The sequence below is a fragment of the Pseudochaenichthys georgianus genome, chromosome 12, assembly GCF_902827115.2.
Source record: "Pseudochaenichthys georgianus chromosome 12, fPseGeo1.2, whole genome shotgun sequence".
NCBI classification, from domain to species: Eukaryota; Metazoa; Chordata; class Actinopteri; order Perciformes; family Channichthyidae; genus Pseudochaenichthys; species Pseudochaenichthys georgianus.
In genome coordinates, this window is record NC_047514.1 from 29,423,484 (window position 1) to 29,440,315 (window position 16,832).

General features: G+C 47.2%; 1 protein-coding gene across 8 annotated transcripts in view; it reads left to right on the forward strand.

Annotated features, from left to right (window-relative positions):
- Window positions 1–4,057: 4,057 nt before the first annotated feature.
- The window catches only part of c12h18orf54 (chromosome 12 C18orf54 homolog), a 29,902-nt gene continuing 17,127 nt past the window's right edge, over window positions 4,058–16,832 (forward strand). For 2 of the 8 annotated variants that reach the window (XR_004553218.2, XM_034095756.2), the window contains exons 1-5: window positions 4,058–4,419; window positions 7,267–7,390; window positions 7,806–7,959; window positions 8,042–8,209; window positions 16,118–16,241. Coding sequence is in view for 7 of the 8 variants with exons in the window: in XM_034095756.2 (XP_033951647.1) it covers window positions 7,268–7,390; window positions 7,806–7,959; window positions 8,042–8,209; window positions 16,118–16,241 (569 nt within the window). In the remaining variant the exon portion in view is untranslated. The remainder of the gene's footprint in view (window positions 4,420–7,266; window positions 7,391–7,805; window positions 7,960–8,041; window positions 8,210–16,117; window positions 16,242–16,832) is intronic. The other 6 variants (XM_034095752.2, XM_034095754.2, XM_034095753.2 and 3 more) reach the window with 5 other exon arrangements.

The window sequence follows — 16,832 nt, forward strand, 5'->3', positions numbered from 1 at the left end:
GATTAATCTACCTTTATTTCTTTAGTTCAATTTTGATCTATAAAAATGTCAAAATAGTGAAAATGTTCACGAGACAAAGTGCAAGGTTATATCTTTAGATGTTTTGTTTTAGCCTATGTACTGTATGTCTTAACGCTCTTATATGTGACGGTGTGACTTCCATGAAACTCCTATTTGATATCTTCCCAACAGACGAGCTGACAGGAAACACTCTAACAACCACAACATTGCAAAGGCGAGTAAATGTAAATTAAAAACGATTCACAATTTCTTAATGTCTTCTTCTTTCTTGCAGTGAGGTGAAGCTGACCTTGCACTTGGTGCCAGTAAGGATGCTCCTCACGCAGGCTGAATGTTTCTCCCTCCTTACTGACACAGAAGCCCTTGATTTGCAATGCTTCACTAATTGTCATTTCCCTGGCTCCGTAGGAACACTTTACCTCCAGCACAGCGGGAGACCCTACCAGACCATCTGGAGATGCCCCCAACACTCCTGATTGGGAGAGCCACAAACCTGACTCATGGACCTGCATCTGGGTTGCAGTGGTGAATGCCCTGACGCCCTCACATTCATTCATAGTCCCCCACTGTACAGACAAAACACCATCAAGGGCCTGTTGTTGCCCTAGCACCCTGGCACTAAGGGCAGCAGTCACACGCTTTGACCTCAGGACAGCTCCAACGTTGCTGGCAGTCAACCTTCCTTTCCTGAACAAATGCCAGTTTGGGTTGGTTCGCTGACCAGTGTAGCCACCTGAATTGCCCTCTGTTGCTCCTCAGACTATGCCATGCTTGCCACAATTGCCTCAGGTCCCTGATGCCCAACAGATTTGAGAATTTCAGGAACAGTACGTGTTTCCAAGCTGTAGTGTTCCTCTTCTGGCTCGGGGGAGAGAAGCCAAGACATTCCTGAGAACCTGCCCCCGAGTCTGTCCCTCAGCCAGTCACGGTCTTCGGAGGTGGGCTCTCTTGTCAGCGGGTTGAATGACTTATTGGTTGGAGGAAATAGCTCCTCCACTGGATGCGTACGTGTAGCTGCCTTTGGCTTCTTCCACTGACGGGGTGTCAGTGCAGCTGAAACTGTGGATGGCAAAGATGGCTATGCAGCCGCATGACTGCATTTCCATTCTCCACGTGGGCATTCACATTCTGTGGAGAGAATTCCCTCTTCTCCTGTAGTTAGTGATACCTGTGGTGGTGGGATTGTTTTATTATTTAAAATATATTTACATTTGTAATGCCTTCCCAATTATCCCTTTAATTATTTATAGCCTACTGTATGTTTATTTCATGGATATTTCTGTGTTTTCTGGTGTGTAATATTTGTAATCTTGGGGCCTCTTCTCTTTAACGTCTACATGCTACCACTGGCTCAGATAATGAAGAACAACAAAATAAGTTACCATAGCTATGCAGATGACACACACATTTACATAACCATTTCACCAGGAGACTATGCTCCAATTCAAACACTGAGTAAGTGCATTGAACAAATCAATGACTGGATGTGTCAGAACTTTCTCCAATTAAACAAAGATAAAACTGAGGTAATGGTTTTTGGAGCAAAGTCAGAACGTATAAAAGTTAGCGCTGAGCTTCAGTCTGCAATGTTCAAAACAACAGATAAAGCCAGGAATCTAGGTGTAGTCATGGACTCTGACCTGAGTTTCAACAGTCACATTAAAACAGTTACTAAATCAGCCTACTATCACCTAAAGAACACATCTAGGATTAAAAGACTAATGTCACAGCAGGATTTGGAAAAACTTGTCCATGCTTTTATCTTCAGTAGACTCGACTACTGCAATGGTGTCTTCACAGGTCTCACTAAAACATCTATTAGGAAGCTGCAGCTGATTCAGAACGCCTGCTCGAGTCCTCACTAACACTAAGAAAGTGGATCACATCACTCCTGCTCTGAAGTCTTTTCACTGGCTTCCTGTGTGTCAAAGAATAGATTTCATAATACTGCTGCTGGTTTATAAAGCACTGAATGGTTTAGGCCCAAAATACATTTCTGACCTCCTGCTAAATGATGAACCATCCAGATCTCTCAGGTCTTCAGGGACTGGTCAGCTTCCTGTCCCCAGAGACAGATCTCTCAGGTCTTCAGGGACTGGTCAGCTTTCTGTCCCCAGATTCAGAACTAAACATGGAGAAGCAGCGTTCAGTTATTATGCTCCACATATCTGGAACAAAGCAAGAAGACTTTTCTTTTTGCCGCTGCTTTTAATTGAACTATTCATATCTTAAACTGCACTGTAACTTTTATCCATGTATTTTTTCTTTTAATGTTTATTTTATTAGCTTTTCTTTTTAATGACTGGTTTTAAATGCCATTTTCTTAATGTCTTTCATTTTTTGTAAAGCACTTTGAATTGCCTTGTGTTGAAAAGTGCTATATAAATAAACTTGCCTTGCCTAATAAAGATTTCATGTGACACATCAAATGGATTTGTTGATGGGAATTAATGTGAATAAATTAACTCTAGGTTAACGGTACTCTTGCTATCACTACTCACCGACACTCTATAATCCTTGTCCCTCATGCTAGCCCTGACAACACCGGTAAGTACACCTTCATCGAGGCTGCACGTGTCCTGACTTGTAGTGGTTCTCTCCTCTATCTCCATTCTTCTTGTCATCTTTGTAAAACGATATCAGACTGGTAATTGACACAGCCATGACTTCTAGTTAAATTCAGTGTGGCTAAAATGAAAAGCTTTGTTAAAATATGCAAGCACGCGGAAGTCAAAGTCAGCTTTATTGTAAACAAATTCTACATGTGTTATACATCCAGAAATATCGTTTCCCACAGTGTGACATGTAGCCTATACATAAAACAAAACAAAAAGGGCCTAGATAAACGGGGAGTTTAAAATGTTAATATATTTAAAGTGTTCAAAGTGCAGTTTCAGTGCAAGTCAGTTGAAACGATCTTAAGTTGGCGTGACGTTGAAGTCGTGCGACCCTGCTGCTGTACTGGCTTGTAGTTCGTTTATAGCATAACGTTAGCATTTCGCTTTTGGCGACTAGATTTATGATTCAAAAATTATAAAAGTAGGGGAGACATGTGGAGATTATCCGGCTGAACAAAACGTGATCCTTCTCTTAAATGTGTGTCAACCACAGACCTTATTTCGAGCTATTTTCCAAAATCCTATGGAGAAATTGCATTGGTTTTTGACGAAGGAACCAGAAGAAGTTTACTTCCGGGTTTTAGGACGCGTCACTACGGTTCTCTATAACAGGCCTACTCTCTTTATTTGCTTTAGTTTAGTAGATATATACAAACAAAGAGTCGATATTTTTCCAAAACCATTTAGTGCTTCACATAATAAAATACACAACGGCTGTAGCCTGATTATGCTTTAGGAGCTGTAGGTGTGAGTGGTACAGTGTGTAGGTGTGTGTGTGTGTGTGTGTGTGTGTGTGTGTGTGTGTGTGTGTGTGTGTGTGTGTGTGTGTGTGTGTGTGTGTGTGTGTGTGTGTGTGTGTGTGTGTGTGTGTGTGTGTGTGTGTGTGTGTGTGTGTGTGTGGTACAGTTCGCAGATGCGGCGGACAGACAGGTCTCAGTTGGTTTGGTGTCCTCTGCTTACTTTTAATACTTGCAAATACAACTTTTGGCCCGTAATTTCAATTCCCCATTTCAGCGACCAGAGAGAGGGGGGGATATATCCAGTCTCTGATTGTGTTACGTTATTATGAGAGTGCTCTCATACTTTAAATTGCATATATTTATATAAATATATTTGTGTGTGTGTGTGTCCGCATCTGTAGCCTGTTATTGTCTCATTATACAGCACTCTCAATGAATTCAAAGTAAATATGTGGGGGAACAATGTTCAGCTGATCTAACAGAGATTATAAAATATGACAAAACACTCGACAGCTGATGCAGCCGTTGCCACGTAATAATGAACGGACGTCGCTTTAATATGACCGCTCAGAGGAGAGGAGTTCTCATTTCTTTAAACGCCTGCTGCTTCCCCTCCTCGGTCCTCCGCTCGCATCTCCTGTGGGCGGGACTAAGTCTCGAGGAGGGGAGTCGAGGAGGGGAGTCGAGGAGGGGGAATTTAAGAATTGAGAAGCCTCTCTTGCATCTTTCCATGCTTCCCTGGAGGGACTAGTCGCAGGGAAACGACGCAAATGAGGGACGCAAGGAATCCATTTAACCGAAGTGAGAAGGGCCCGAGGATTCGAGGAGGGGAAATTTGGGTATTGAGAAACCTCTCCTGTTTCCACCCTCCTGTGCAGCAGGCGGCGGTATGCCCCGGCCTTCAGGCTGTCAGAGGAAGAAAGAACATTCCAGAGCTAACAGCCCGACCCGCGAGCCGTGAGTGTGGAGAACAGAGACTACTGTATAGACCACTGAGGGATGGTATGGACCTTTACTGAACAGGAAACACTGGAGTAAATGTAAGAGCGGTCATTTCGTCGTTACGAATTCAGTGAGCTTACTTACTTGGAGATGTGTCTAAAGTGACATGTTAGTCGGTGCAGGACAGTTGTGAAGGTATTATAACTGCTAAATAGCCTAAACTAAAGTACCCTTGCGTAAAAAAACGTGTTTACCGTTAGATTATTTGCTTTGATTTATGTTTGTTCTTTGCCAACTAACGTTAGCTGTTAGCAAGGTTAAGGGCCACGTTACCAAACTAACGTCTGTCAGTTTGTAACACTGAAGCCACAGCTAACAGCCCCACAGCAGCACGTCTCCTCGGGCTCCAGGTTAGCTAGTTCCAATGTGTGTCTGAATACAGCTGTAACACCCACATGAACAGTGATGGAATGTAACTAAGTACATTTACTCAAGTACTGCAGTAAACAAATTGAGTTACTTGTGCTTTACTTGAGTATTTTTCACATATTGCTACTTATACTCATTTTGGAGGATGTAGTGACTAGTTACTTTGCAGATTTCATTTCAAACCTTTATTTATAAAGATAAATCCCATTGATATCATTGATCTCTTTTTCAAGGGAGACCTGCTCAAGTAGTTCCACATGAAACATAAAAACATAAACAGAACAACAAAAGGACATTATACAGCATCATTTACATAATTAACCACATAAGCAGGTACCAATAGCTTCCAATTGACTAGCATCCAACCGAGCTTCAAAAACATTTAGTGGCACCAGATTGTTCAGTTTCCATTTAATTTGCAGACTATTCCAAGACAGAGGAGCTGCGCATCTAAAAGCTGTCTTCCCTAAGACAGTCCTAGCAGTTGGCACATTTAATAAAACCACAGCATTCGATCTCAGGCAGTAGCCACTTACAATTCTCCGAGAGATCAGGGAGCAGATATAAGATGGAAGTTTCCCTAACATGGCTTTGTCTATAAAAATGTACCAGTGACTGAGCCTCCGTACAGTTAGTGAAAGCAAACCAGCCCTTGCATACAGGGTACAGTGATGGGTTAATGCTTTACAGTTTGTCACAAATCTCAGAGCGCTGTGATACGCAGCATCTAACTTGACCAGGCAATTGGCAGGTGCATTCATATACATCAGATCCCCATAGTCCAGCACAGGTCAAAGGTCACAGAGCCTTTTCCTGGCCTCAAGCGAGAAACAGGACTTGTTCCTGTAGAAGAAACCTAGCCTAACCCTCAGCTTTTTAAGCAGGTTATTTACATGAAGTTTAAAAGTGAGACAATCATCAAGCCAGATACCAAGGTATTTGTAACAGGTAACAACTTCAAGTTTTGTTCCTTGCGTAGTTACAATATCTAAAACAGGCTCTGGTGTCTTTTTTGCTTTTGAAAAGAGCATTACCTTGGTTTTATCAACATTTAAAAGAAGCTTTAGTTCAGAGAGCTGAGTCTGAATAGTGTTAAAAACAGTCTGTAATTTAACAACAGCCTCTTTAATGGAGGGACCTGCACAGTACATCACAGTATCATCCGCATAAAAAATTAAAGTAGCTTCATCCACATTTTCACCTACGCTGTTAATATATATGGAGAATAAAAGTGGTCCTAAAACAGAACCTTGTGGTACACCATTAGTAATGTTTAACCACTCAGAAGACAGCCCATCAAAGTGAACACATTGGGACCTTTCAGAGAGGTAGTTCACAAACCACCCACTGCATTGCTGGATAGGCCAATACTGAGTAGCCTCTGCTTTAAGATGCGATGATCAACGGTGTCAAACGCTTTGGAAAGGTCAATAAACAGAGCTGCACAACTCTGCTTATTATCTAAGATACTCTCCACATCATTCACCACTTTCATTGTGGCAGTGATGGTGCTGTGTTTCTTTCTGAAGCCTGACTGATGTTTAGACAGGATATCATTTGTACATAAAAACTCCTTTACTTGTTCACTCACAAGTCGTTCGAGCACCTTAGCCAGAACTGACAATTTAGAGATTGGCCTATAGTTATTTAAAATAGTTGCCTCCCCTCCTTTCAGTAAAGGCAAGACATAAGCAGACTTCCATACTTTTGGAATTGTATTTGTGCTGAGGGAGAGGTTAAAAAGAGAAGTGAGAGGTGGAGCAATAAAATCTGCAGCTATCTTTAAAAAGAAAGGTTCTAAGTTGTCCGGGCCAGCCGGTTTCCTAGGATCTAACTTGGATAATGCTTCATGAACAATACCAATAGTTAAAGGAGTAAAACTGAAAGGGTTTTCCAGACCACATTGTTCAGAGTCAAGGATTGGAGCGTTCACAGAAGCAGAAGTACAGTCAGTGACAGAATCAAACATAGAGCCACAAGACACAAAATGCTTATTAAAGCAATTTAGCATAGTAGCCCTGTCTGATATAGATTTAGATTACAATACAACATATTAAATTCGCTAGTACATTTTTTATATTTAATTATAGGTTAAGCCAGCCAGTGTGTGTATACAATGATTCTAATAACCCCCCTTTTACCAAGTCCAACATTGGAGTTATGAATACATACCATTACTTTGACGTTTTGATACTAAAAGTATATTTTCATGTTATTGGCTTAACAATTTGCTTCAATAACGAGAAACACATCATCCATTTTATTAATATATTTATTTGTTTAATGTATTTTTATTCTTGGCTACTTAGAGTAGAAAAGCAAAAGGTGTGCCCTGAAGACCTATAGATAGGCTTCAAAACCTAATACACAGCAAATGGAAATATCTTTACCAATTTACCTGCATATTGGTTAGGTGTATCTGTTTTATCTCTAAACACTGCTTGTGGAAAAAAGTACATAAACAGTCACCCATGGACTTATATGTCAAACAAACCCATGTTCTTGTGTTTCCTCAGCATGGAGTCCGGTCACCTCCTCTCTCCTGAGTCCACGGTGACGTCCCTGCTGTCCAGCTCCAGTCACCTGAGGAGCAGCCTGCTGGCTCCTGAACACAACACCACCTTCAGACACAGAGATAAGGTCTGCTTCTACTGGGGTCAGCTTTCTACAGTAGGGATGGGGCACAGTGGAGGATATCTGCCTGTCTTTATTTCCTGTCTTGTTATAATAACCGAGCCAAAGTGGGCAGCCATTTATACCAGACCTGACAATGAGGTCTTTTTCTGTACACCAGCATGGCACTGAGGTTCTCAGAGCTCAATCAGAACGTGTCGGTTTTAGTTAAAGATCATTCTAAAGATCAAAGAAGGTTATTATTATGAGTGGTTCAAATAAAAATTCGTACCTGCTTCCGATAAAATAACTCCAGCATTCTTTCTGTTCTTAGGAAAAATACAAAAAGACAAGCTGTTGGCCCAGAAGATGTTTATGGGGCTGGGCTTACTAAAAATTAATCTCATGCTTAATGATTTAATCATGGATATATGGATTTCAGAACTACACCTCGGCCTCTGCGGCGTTGGACGCCTACATCTCAGACTTTGAGCGGAGTCAGAGCAGCCAGTTTGTTACGAGGGGGCTGGTTCTGCCTCACAGTCTGCCCTCCACGCCGAGGGGACCCAGAGCGAGCACGCTCAGAAACACAGATGGTGGGTCACCACATTATTTAAGTTAATACGTTTGTTTTATGATAGTTTATCTTTATGTGATTGTCTTCTTTTGTTTCTTTAGTTCTCAGGGAACATTTGACCGACAGAGAGCTGGACTTCCTGAGCCTTCCCGTTAGCTCCCTCCATCACCGTGGCAACAGAGATAGACTCTCCATAACTACAGACGAGCTGCTATCTATTCCTTATGACGGCTCAATGCCTGTCACGCACACCTCCGCCTTCCTCCAAGGTCATTAAACGCATCACTCAAACTCCCCCTGACTTCCTCTGAGAATCAATGCTTTCCCCTCACCTCTGACTTCATCTGAGGTCATTTAATGCATCACTCCTTTCTCCTCCTCCATCTCATGTTTCTGAATGCATCATGTTGGGATGATGGCAATTTTCTGTGTTTCAGAAATGGTGTGGTGACTAGGGGTGTAACGGTATCCATATTCGTCCAGAAAGTCAAGGTTCGGACGTCACGGTTCAGACGTCACGGTTCGACACATGCAGTCACACGACGAATACGCCTTTTTTTTATGAGTGGGAAAAAAGTCTGTCACTGAGGGCAGTATCCATAAGAGAAGTTAGTATGGCGATTTCAGATAACACACAGGAGCTAGAAGAACCACCTGCTTCGTTTAAATCAGCTGTGTGGAAACATTTTGTGTTCCATGTGGACTACAATAACGATGGAGTGCGAGTGGTGGATCGGACGAGGACGGTGTGTTGGTGTTGTTCGACAGTGGTGCGGTATGCTAATGGGAACACGCCAAACATGCTCAATCATATCAGAAGGCATCACTCAGATTTGCCAATAGCCGCTTTCACACCAAGTACTTTGCCGTACTTAGTTCCCAGCACTTAGTTCCCCCATGGAACTAAGTACAGATCGCGTTCACACCGGAATAAGTCCCTGAGGGAAGATTACTCAAATGAAGCCGCTGACGTCACTTCTTCTTCTTTTTCTGCTTTGGGTTTGCTGGCAGGCCGCAAACAACTTCACGGCGTATACTGCCACCCGAAGTCCCCGGCCGGAAGTCCCCGGAGTTGGGGACTGGCGTCAACAGAAGCTGCTGGGACACCCAGCAGCTTCTACTGAAGCCTTCCGAGTAAATCGCCAGAACGCCGACACCTCCTCATCACTCCACCGCTCCCATGTTTTTTTTTGTTGTGTTGCCATAAGTTAGTCTCTCTCCGTTGGTGCGCTGGGCTAATGCTAATTAACGCTAATAATGCTATTGCCAGCAAATACAATGGCGGCTTTACAAAACTTTTCAGAGTTTAAAGGGGCGTGGTTTGCAATTCGCCCAGCCAAAGTACCTGCTCTCAAGCAGGGACTGAAAAGGGGGGACAAGTTCTCATGAACTAAGTTCTCTTTTTGGTGAGAACGCAAAATCCCAGGAACTATCGGAACTAAAAGAAAAAAGTACTCCGGTGTGAAAGCGCCCAATCACCAGAGCCCGGCAAAAGACAACAGCAGTTCAACAGCTTATCCCCGCTGTTTTTAAGAAGCCAATAGACATGAAAGCCGAGAGACCAAAATAAAGAACGGAAGCTATTGGCATATATATTTCAACGGCTATGCGCTCTGGAAACACTTTCTTATTATTTATTTTGTAATATTTTCAAGACATTATTTTTAGTTTTACAGCTTGATGAAACCTTTTAGTTTGACATCAGCCATTATAGATTATATGGCCATCTGCGTGTGTGGTGCTGTTTGTGGTTTGTTTTTAACTGTGTATTACCGTAATTATTCAAAATGTTAGATTTCCTTATCTTTATACTGAAACTTGCACTACTGTTCAAAAATAAATAACAACAAATTATTATTACAAATGCATAATTATTAGAATGGGACTTTTTTAAAGCTTTTTCTTGTTGTGCCGAACCCGTACCGAACCGTGACCCGCAAACCGAGGTACGTACCGAACCGTGAATTCTGTGAACCGTTACACCCCTAGTGGTTACAGGATAAATGGGTTGATAGAACTAATAATCGATGGATGAGTCAATAACGATAGTTACGGCTGTAACTACGGTTCTATGAGTCCCGGATGACCGCCAGAGGCGGTGCTTTAGCACTGGATATGTCCATCGCGCGCATGCGCAGCTCGAGTACCAATAACAACAAAGTCACCTGTGACCCACGTGACACCGGCTATATCAGCCGGTATTGTCAGAGGATCTGTTCCCCGAATCTTCTCGCGAGCACACAAGAATTCTGAGTGACAGGGAACTCTGGCGGTCATCCGGGACTCACAGAACCGTAGTTACAGCCGTAACTATCGTTCTATTTCGTCCCTACTGACCGCCAGAGGCGGTGCTTTAGCACTGGATGACCTATACCAACAATGTCATGAAGAATCCAAGCCCTTGCTCACCACTGGAAGCAGCGGAGCTCGGCAAAAGGACCACGCCCAAAGAATGGGGAGTGGCGACATTGACCTGATGACAACTGGAGAATGTGCCAGAAGACGCCCACGACGCCGCGGCGCAGATGGTCTCCAGGGGCACCCCTCTCAGGGCAGCCCAATATGTTGAGATGCTCCTTGTAGAGTGGCATCTCAGCCTGGTGGCAGGGGGCGGCCACTGGCCCCGTAAGCCTGTGAGATGGTATCGACAACCCAGTGGGGAAGCCACTGGTTAGAGGGCCTAACCTCCTTTAGTGCCGCCAGGGCAAACTCAAGAGTTGCTCCTCCTGCCGTATACAGGCAGTAGCCTTGATATACGCCCTTTGGGCACCCCCCGGGCACAGCAACTTCGATGTGCCGTACTCCTGAATGTCAAAGCGTGCCAGCTGGGCAGGCTGATTGAAGTGAGTTTGTGGAAGGACCCCGGGCGGGAATGCCACATTTGCCCAAAGGGCAACGCATGAGAGTCCCACCTCGGGCATGTATTGTTTATGGAGAGGACATGCAACTCCCCGACTCGCTTCCCTGAGGCTATGGCAAGCAGAAATGCTGCCTTTGTGGGCAGCCACCTAAGCCCCACCTGGGCCAGGGGCTCGAAGGGAGGAGGTGATAGGGCATCCGGCAGCAAGGGCAGGTCCCAAGCCGGAGCCCTCGGGGTGCAAGGGGGACGCTGCCGTAAAGCCCCTCTCATAAAGAGGGACACCGACCTGTGGCACCCCGCCGTGGCGCCGTCGACCCGAACATGTCGGGCAGAATCGCAGCCACATAAATTCAGAGTGGAGTGAGAACGTCCACTATCTAGAAGGGACTGTTGTCTAAGCAACAACGTACATGCTGTCCCCAAGGAACACGCACATTCTTGCCCCCCAGTTGGGGTAGAAAGTGCGTGAGTGCAAGCTGCACGGCCCGAAGCTCTAGCACGTTGACCCGGCGCGCACTCTGCTGGGCAGACCACTGACCCTGAACGGTCCTGCCCTGCCGCACTGCACCCCACCCTGAGAGACATGCACCTATGGTGATGGTCTCCTGGCGGGATGGGATGGCGCCCATGGGCACGCCACACCCTGACTTCACTGTGCCTGTGCCACTTGGCGTCCAAGTGAAGGCTGTTCAGCCACATCTGCATGGGGCACAACGACAGCGGGCCTAAGGGCCCAGCGGCCGAGGCAGCTGCCAGTCTGCCCAAGGGCCGGAGGAACTGAATATAAGGCACCCTCTTGCCCGGCCCACGTGGAAGTAGGCATCCCTCGGTTGGGAACCACTCCACCTGTGCGTATGCAGTAGTCAGCATATAGAATGGCAGCACCTTCAGGAATCTGTTGATTCCTCTGAGGTCCAAGATCGGGCGAAATCCGCCGACTTTCTTGCTCACGAGAAAGTATGCCGAGTAGAACCCCCTGGCTAAGCAGAGGGTCTTACTGGGTTGATTGCGTCCTTGGACAAAAGGACGGACAACTCTTGGCCCAGAGGTAGGGCCCCTGCCGGATCGCTGACGACTGTCAATTAGACCCAGCCGAAGGCTAGGGGCCGGAGCTGCGGTCCGTACCCCTGGGTTAAGGTGAAAACCACCCAAGGGACGGAAGTACAGACTGCCCAGAAACTGAGCTGCTGCTGGGAAAGCAGCCGCCGACCACCCTCGGGATTTCAGAGCCCAGCCCCCCGGACCCTGGAGCCTCTTGGGGGGTTCCGGTCAGGCTCTGGGGCACGAGGCCGCCTGGAAGGCGGGCGACATGGGGCACGAAAGTCATTGGGAGGCGGTTGAGTGGGCCGCTAAGACCTCTGCAGACCACCCCTGTAATCCAGCGGCTGAGTGCGGCTGCTAGAGTGGCCCCTGGGCCTGCTGGGAGTGGGCACAGGTCTGCGAGGACCCGAGTGCTGCTGCCTGGTCTGCCTAGCTTGGGCGGCACACTCCAGTGCCTCCGAGGGCAGCTGATCTAAACAGCTCCCCTGGCTCGACTGGTACGCGACGGAGGACTCTCCGTCAACCGGAGGAGGTGCGTCAGCCGAAGGAGGGGCGCCAACCGAAGGAGGGGCGCCAACCGAAGGAGGGGCGCCAACCGAAGAAGGGGCGCCCACCGAAGGGGGGGTTAGCAGCCCCTACACCGGGCCCAGGCTGAAGGGCCAAGAGGCGACTTCATCATGCCCCTATCGGCAGCTAGCCGATCCACTTTAGAGGACAGCCTATTTCTAGTCCTTCTATTGGGGGGAGCACACAAAGCCATCGCTCCCTCAAGTCGCCGGGAACGGCCGAATTGATCTGGAGGAGTACGTGACAAGGAGAGGTGTCTGTTGGCTGCTGCCAGACGTTCCACCTCAGTGATTCGAGCCACTCTGAGCACCCGAGGCATGCAGCTACAGCTCATGCAGGCGTTTACCGTGAGAACCTCCCTCAGATGCTCGAATTTCGTCCCCACTGACCGCCAGAAGCGGCCGAGGCAGGAGGGGCAGCGGTCGTGGCCGTCCTCGGGCTCAAGAGAAACCCTACAGGCGCTACATGAATGAACCATTCTGTAGGTAGCCAGATGCAGCGTAGCCAGGAGCGGGTGCGGGAACACAGCCTTCACCAGCTACCTGCTTAATGGAAAGAGTAGAGCGTTGCTGCTACTCGCCGAACAGAAAGAGGGATGTAATTACACCCACGTTACGGCAGAGGGAGCGGGAGCGAGATCACTGCCTTCACCTAGCTGGATTAGTAAATAAGGCAGTTTACCAAGAGCGGGGGCGAAAACACTGCCTTCACTGGCTGAGCTAGAGGCGAGTGCCAGATGCAGCGTAACCGGGAGCGGGTGCGGGAACACAGCCTTCACCAGCTACCTGCTTAACGGAACCAGGCAGTTTAGCGTCTACCAGGAGCGGGGGCGAGAACACTGCCTTCACTGGTTAAATTAAGACGAATGCCAGATGCAGCGTAACCGGGAGCGGGTGCGGGAACGCAGCCTTCACCAGCTACCTGCTTAACAGAATAAACAAGGCAGTTTAGCGTCTACCAGGAGCGGGGGCGAGAACACTGCCTTCACTGGTTGAGTTAGAGACGAATGCCAGATGCAGCGTAACCGGGAGCGGGTGCGGGAACACAGCCTTCACCAGCTACCTGCTTAACAGAAAAACAAGGCAGTTTGGCGTCTACCAGGAGCGGGGGCAAGAACTGCCTTCACTGGTTGAGTTAGAGACGAATGCCAGATGCAGTGTAACCGGGAGCGGGTGCGGGAACACAGCCTTCACCAGCTACCTGCTTAACAGAAAAACAAGGCAGTTTGGCGTCTACCAGGAGCGGGGGCGAGAACTGCCTTCACTGGTTGAGTTAGAGACGAATGCCAGATGCAGTGTAACCGGGAGCGGGTGCGGGAACACAGCCTTCACCGGCTACCTGCTTAACGGAGAAACAAGGCAGTTCCGCGTCCACCAGGAGCGGGGGCGAGAACACTGCCTTCACTGGTTGAGTTAGAGACGAATGCCAGATGCAGTGTAACCGGGAGCGGGTGCGGGAACACAGCCTTCACCGGCTACCTGCTTAACGGAAAAACGAGGCCGTTTGGCGTCTACCAGGAGTGGGGGCGAGAACTGCCTTCACTGGTTAAGTTAGAGTCGAACGCCAGATGCAGTGTAACCGGGAGCGGGAACACAGCCTTCACCGGCTACCTGCTGAACGGGAAGAGTAGAGCGGTGCTACTACTCGCCGAACAGAAAAAGGGATGTAGCTACATCCGCATTACCGGTAGAGGGAGCGGGAGCGAGAGCACTGCCTTCACCTAGCTGGGTAAAATAAAGAAGCTAACAGTATACGCAAGACGTTAGCCGAGCGGCTGCTGCTAACGATCAAGCGAGATCAAGTCAAATAACACACATGTTTAAGACCAGATAACTAGCTTCTAAAGAATAGAATAGCACAGAGCCGTAGTTACAGCAGTAACCATGGCCAGGGCTCACACGGCATCTAACCGTAGTTACAGTAGTAACTATGGCCAGTACTTACACGGCTTAGCACCGTCGTTACAGTCGTAACTCTGGCCAGTACTTGCACGGCTTGGATACTTACACAGCATAGAGCCGTAGTTACAGTAGTTACAGTAGTAACTCTGGCCAGTACTTGCACGGCTTGGAACCGTAGTTACAGTAGTAACTATGGCCAGTACTTACATGGTTTAGAACCGTAGTTACAGTAGTAACTATGGCCATTACACGGCATAGAGCCGTAGTTACGGTATTGCCTATGGCCAGTACGTGCACGGCTTGGAACCGTAGTTACAGTAGTAACTATGGCCAGTACTTACGGCTTAACCCCGTAGTTACAGTATTAACTATGGCCAGTACTTACACAGCTTGGAACCGTAGTTACAGTAGTAATTATGGCCAGTACTTACGGCTTAGAACCTTAGTTACAATAGTAACTGTGGCCGGTGCCTAAAAGTGTCAGCCAACGGCTGCCCACTAGACAATATAATATTGGGAGGATGAAATCCTCCTTAATGGCCATACATGCAGAGCACACGCACACACAGTGAAGATTGTTCTCTGCATATCGTCCTAGTGCTAGGAGTCTAGTACTAGGAGCAGTAAATACCACGATATAGCGCTACTGCAACCATACCATGCGTTTACCGGGAGCAGCAGCGAGAGCACTGCCCTCACCGGCTGAGTTAAATAATGAAGCTTAACCGTACATGCAAGGTGTTAGCCAAGCGGCTGCTGCTAACAATCAAGCAACCAAGTCAGAATACAATGTTAAGACCAGATAATTAGCTTCTAAGAAAGAGAACAGCCCACATAGAACCGTGTCTGGTTACAGTAGTAACCGCACATGCCGAGCACACAGCACCCGCCGTGAAGATGTTCTCTGCAGATCATCCTAGTGCTAGGAGTCTAGTACTAGGAGCAGTAATACAACGAACTAGCGCTACTGCAATCAAACCCTATGCTACAGGGAGCGGGAGCACTGCCCTGAGTTAATAGTTAAGCTCAACAGCAAGGTGTTAGCCAAGCGGCTGCTGCTAACAAACAAGCGACCAAGTCAGAACACAAATGTTAAGACCAGATAATAGCTTCTAGAAAATAGAAAGTACTTACCTTACTTTCTGCATCTAAACGAAAAACGGGTTTAAAGTATGACACTCTTGGCTTTCCATACTAAATCGAATGAGGGACGCAGCCAAAGCTGGGACTCAAATGCTAATGATAGCTCGGGCACAACGCCACAACCAGAACTTTCAAAAGAGCATAAGGGCAACTTTATGGGAGAGGAAGCGGAACACTGTCGTCACCAGAAAGTCTAAGCCACAAACAATAAGACGGTAATCAGGACAACTTGGCTGGGAGCGGGTGTGGAAACACAGCCATCACTAGCAACAAGCTGACACAAACCTGTCTGTCGCGGCTCTGCACAGCCGGCCACAGCTCCTGGAGGACGCGTCTAACGACCCGTAGCTCCGACTGTCAGTCGCGAAGCTTCACGCGGCCAGCTGTTTGCAGAGAAATCCCTCAGATCAAACGTTCAAACCTGAACGCTGTAGGCTACGAAAACGTAGCCACGGTACCCTCGCACAGCGAGAAGATGAAAAGGAACAGATCCTCTGACAATACCGGCTGATATAGCCGGTGTCACGTGGGTCACAGGTGACTTTGTTGTTATTGGTACTCGAGCTGCGCATGCGCGCGATGGACATATCCAGTGCTAAAGCACCGCCTCTGGCGGTCAGTAGGAACGAAATAGAACTAACGTTTTGTCTCCTCTGCTGATCCAGGTCTGCTGTCACAGTGCGGAGCCCCCCAGCCCAGAGCAGTACACAGGAGCTGGGACAGACTCAGCAGCAGCCACCCTGCCCCCCAAATGAAGTCCCACCACCCCCATCCAACCAGGAGCTCCAGGTCAGTGCTCCTGCCACTTATCTGTCTCACTATGATTTTTTCTAAAAGATCTCCGTTCTCTCCTATTAGGAGGTCAGGGGTTCTCAACCTTTTCTACCTTTTCTGCCCGCTTTCCCCAAAAACAAGAACAAATTACAAAAATTAGTAATTGTCAGAATGCCGCAGCAGAAATTGAGACTCTTCAGATCAGGCAACATTTTAACAATCTTCTATTGTCCAGGTTTGGTCAGCCAGTGCGAATAGGAGCCTCAGTTTCCTGTTCTTATCTGACAGGAGGGGCACCCTGTGGGGTCTTCTGCTGCTGTAGCCCGTCTGCTTCAAGGTTCCCTGTGTTGTGTTCAGAGATGGTCTTCTGCATACCTGGGTTGTAACCAGTTTGTGGGAGCCATAAATGCATGTGTCTTTGTTTGTATTTTATCTGCAAGTTTAATTAATGATGGAGTATTCACTTGTGTGTGTGTATAAATGTAATCACTAGGTGATCAGGTGCAGGTGTTTTGGAACGGAAGCAAACGGTTTTCGACCATGTCGGCGAAGCTGTGTCAATATGAGCTGTGTGTGTTAAACCTGTTTGTATTCAGCGTGACTGGC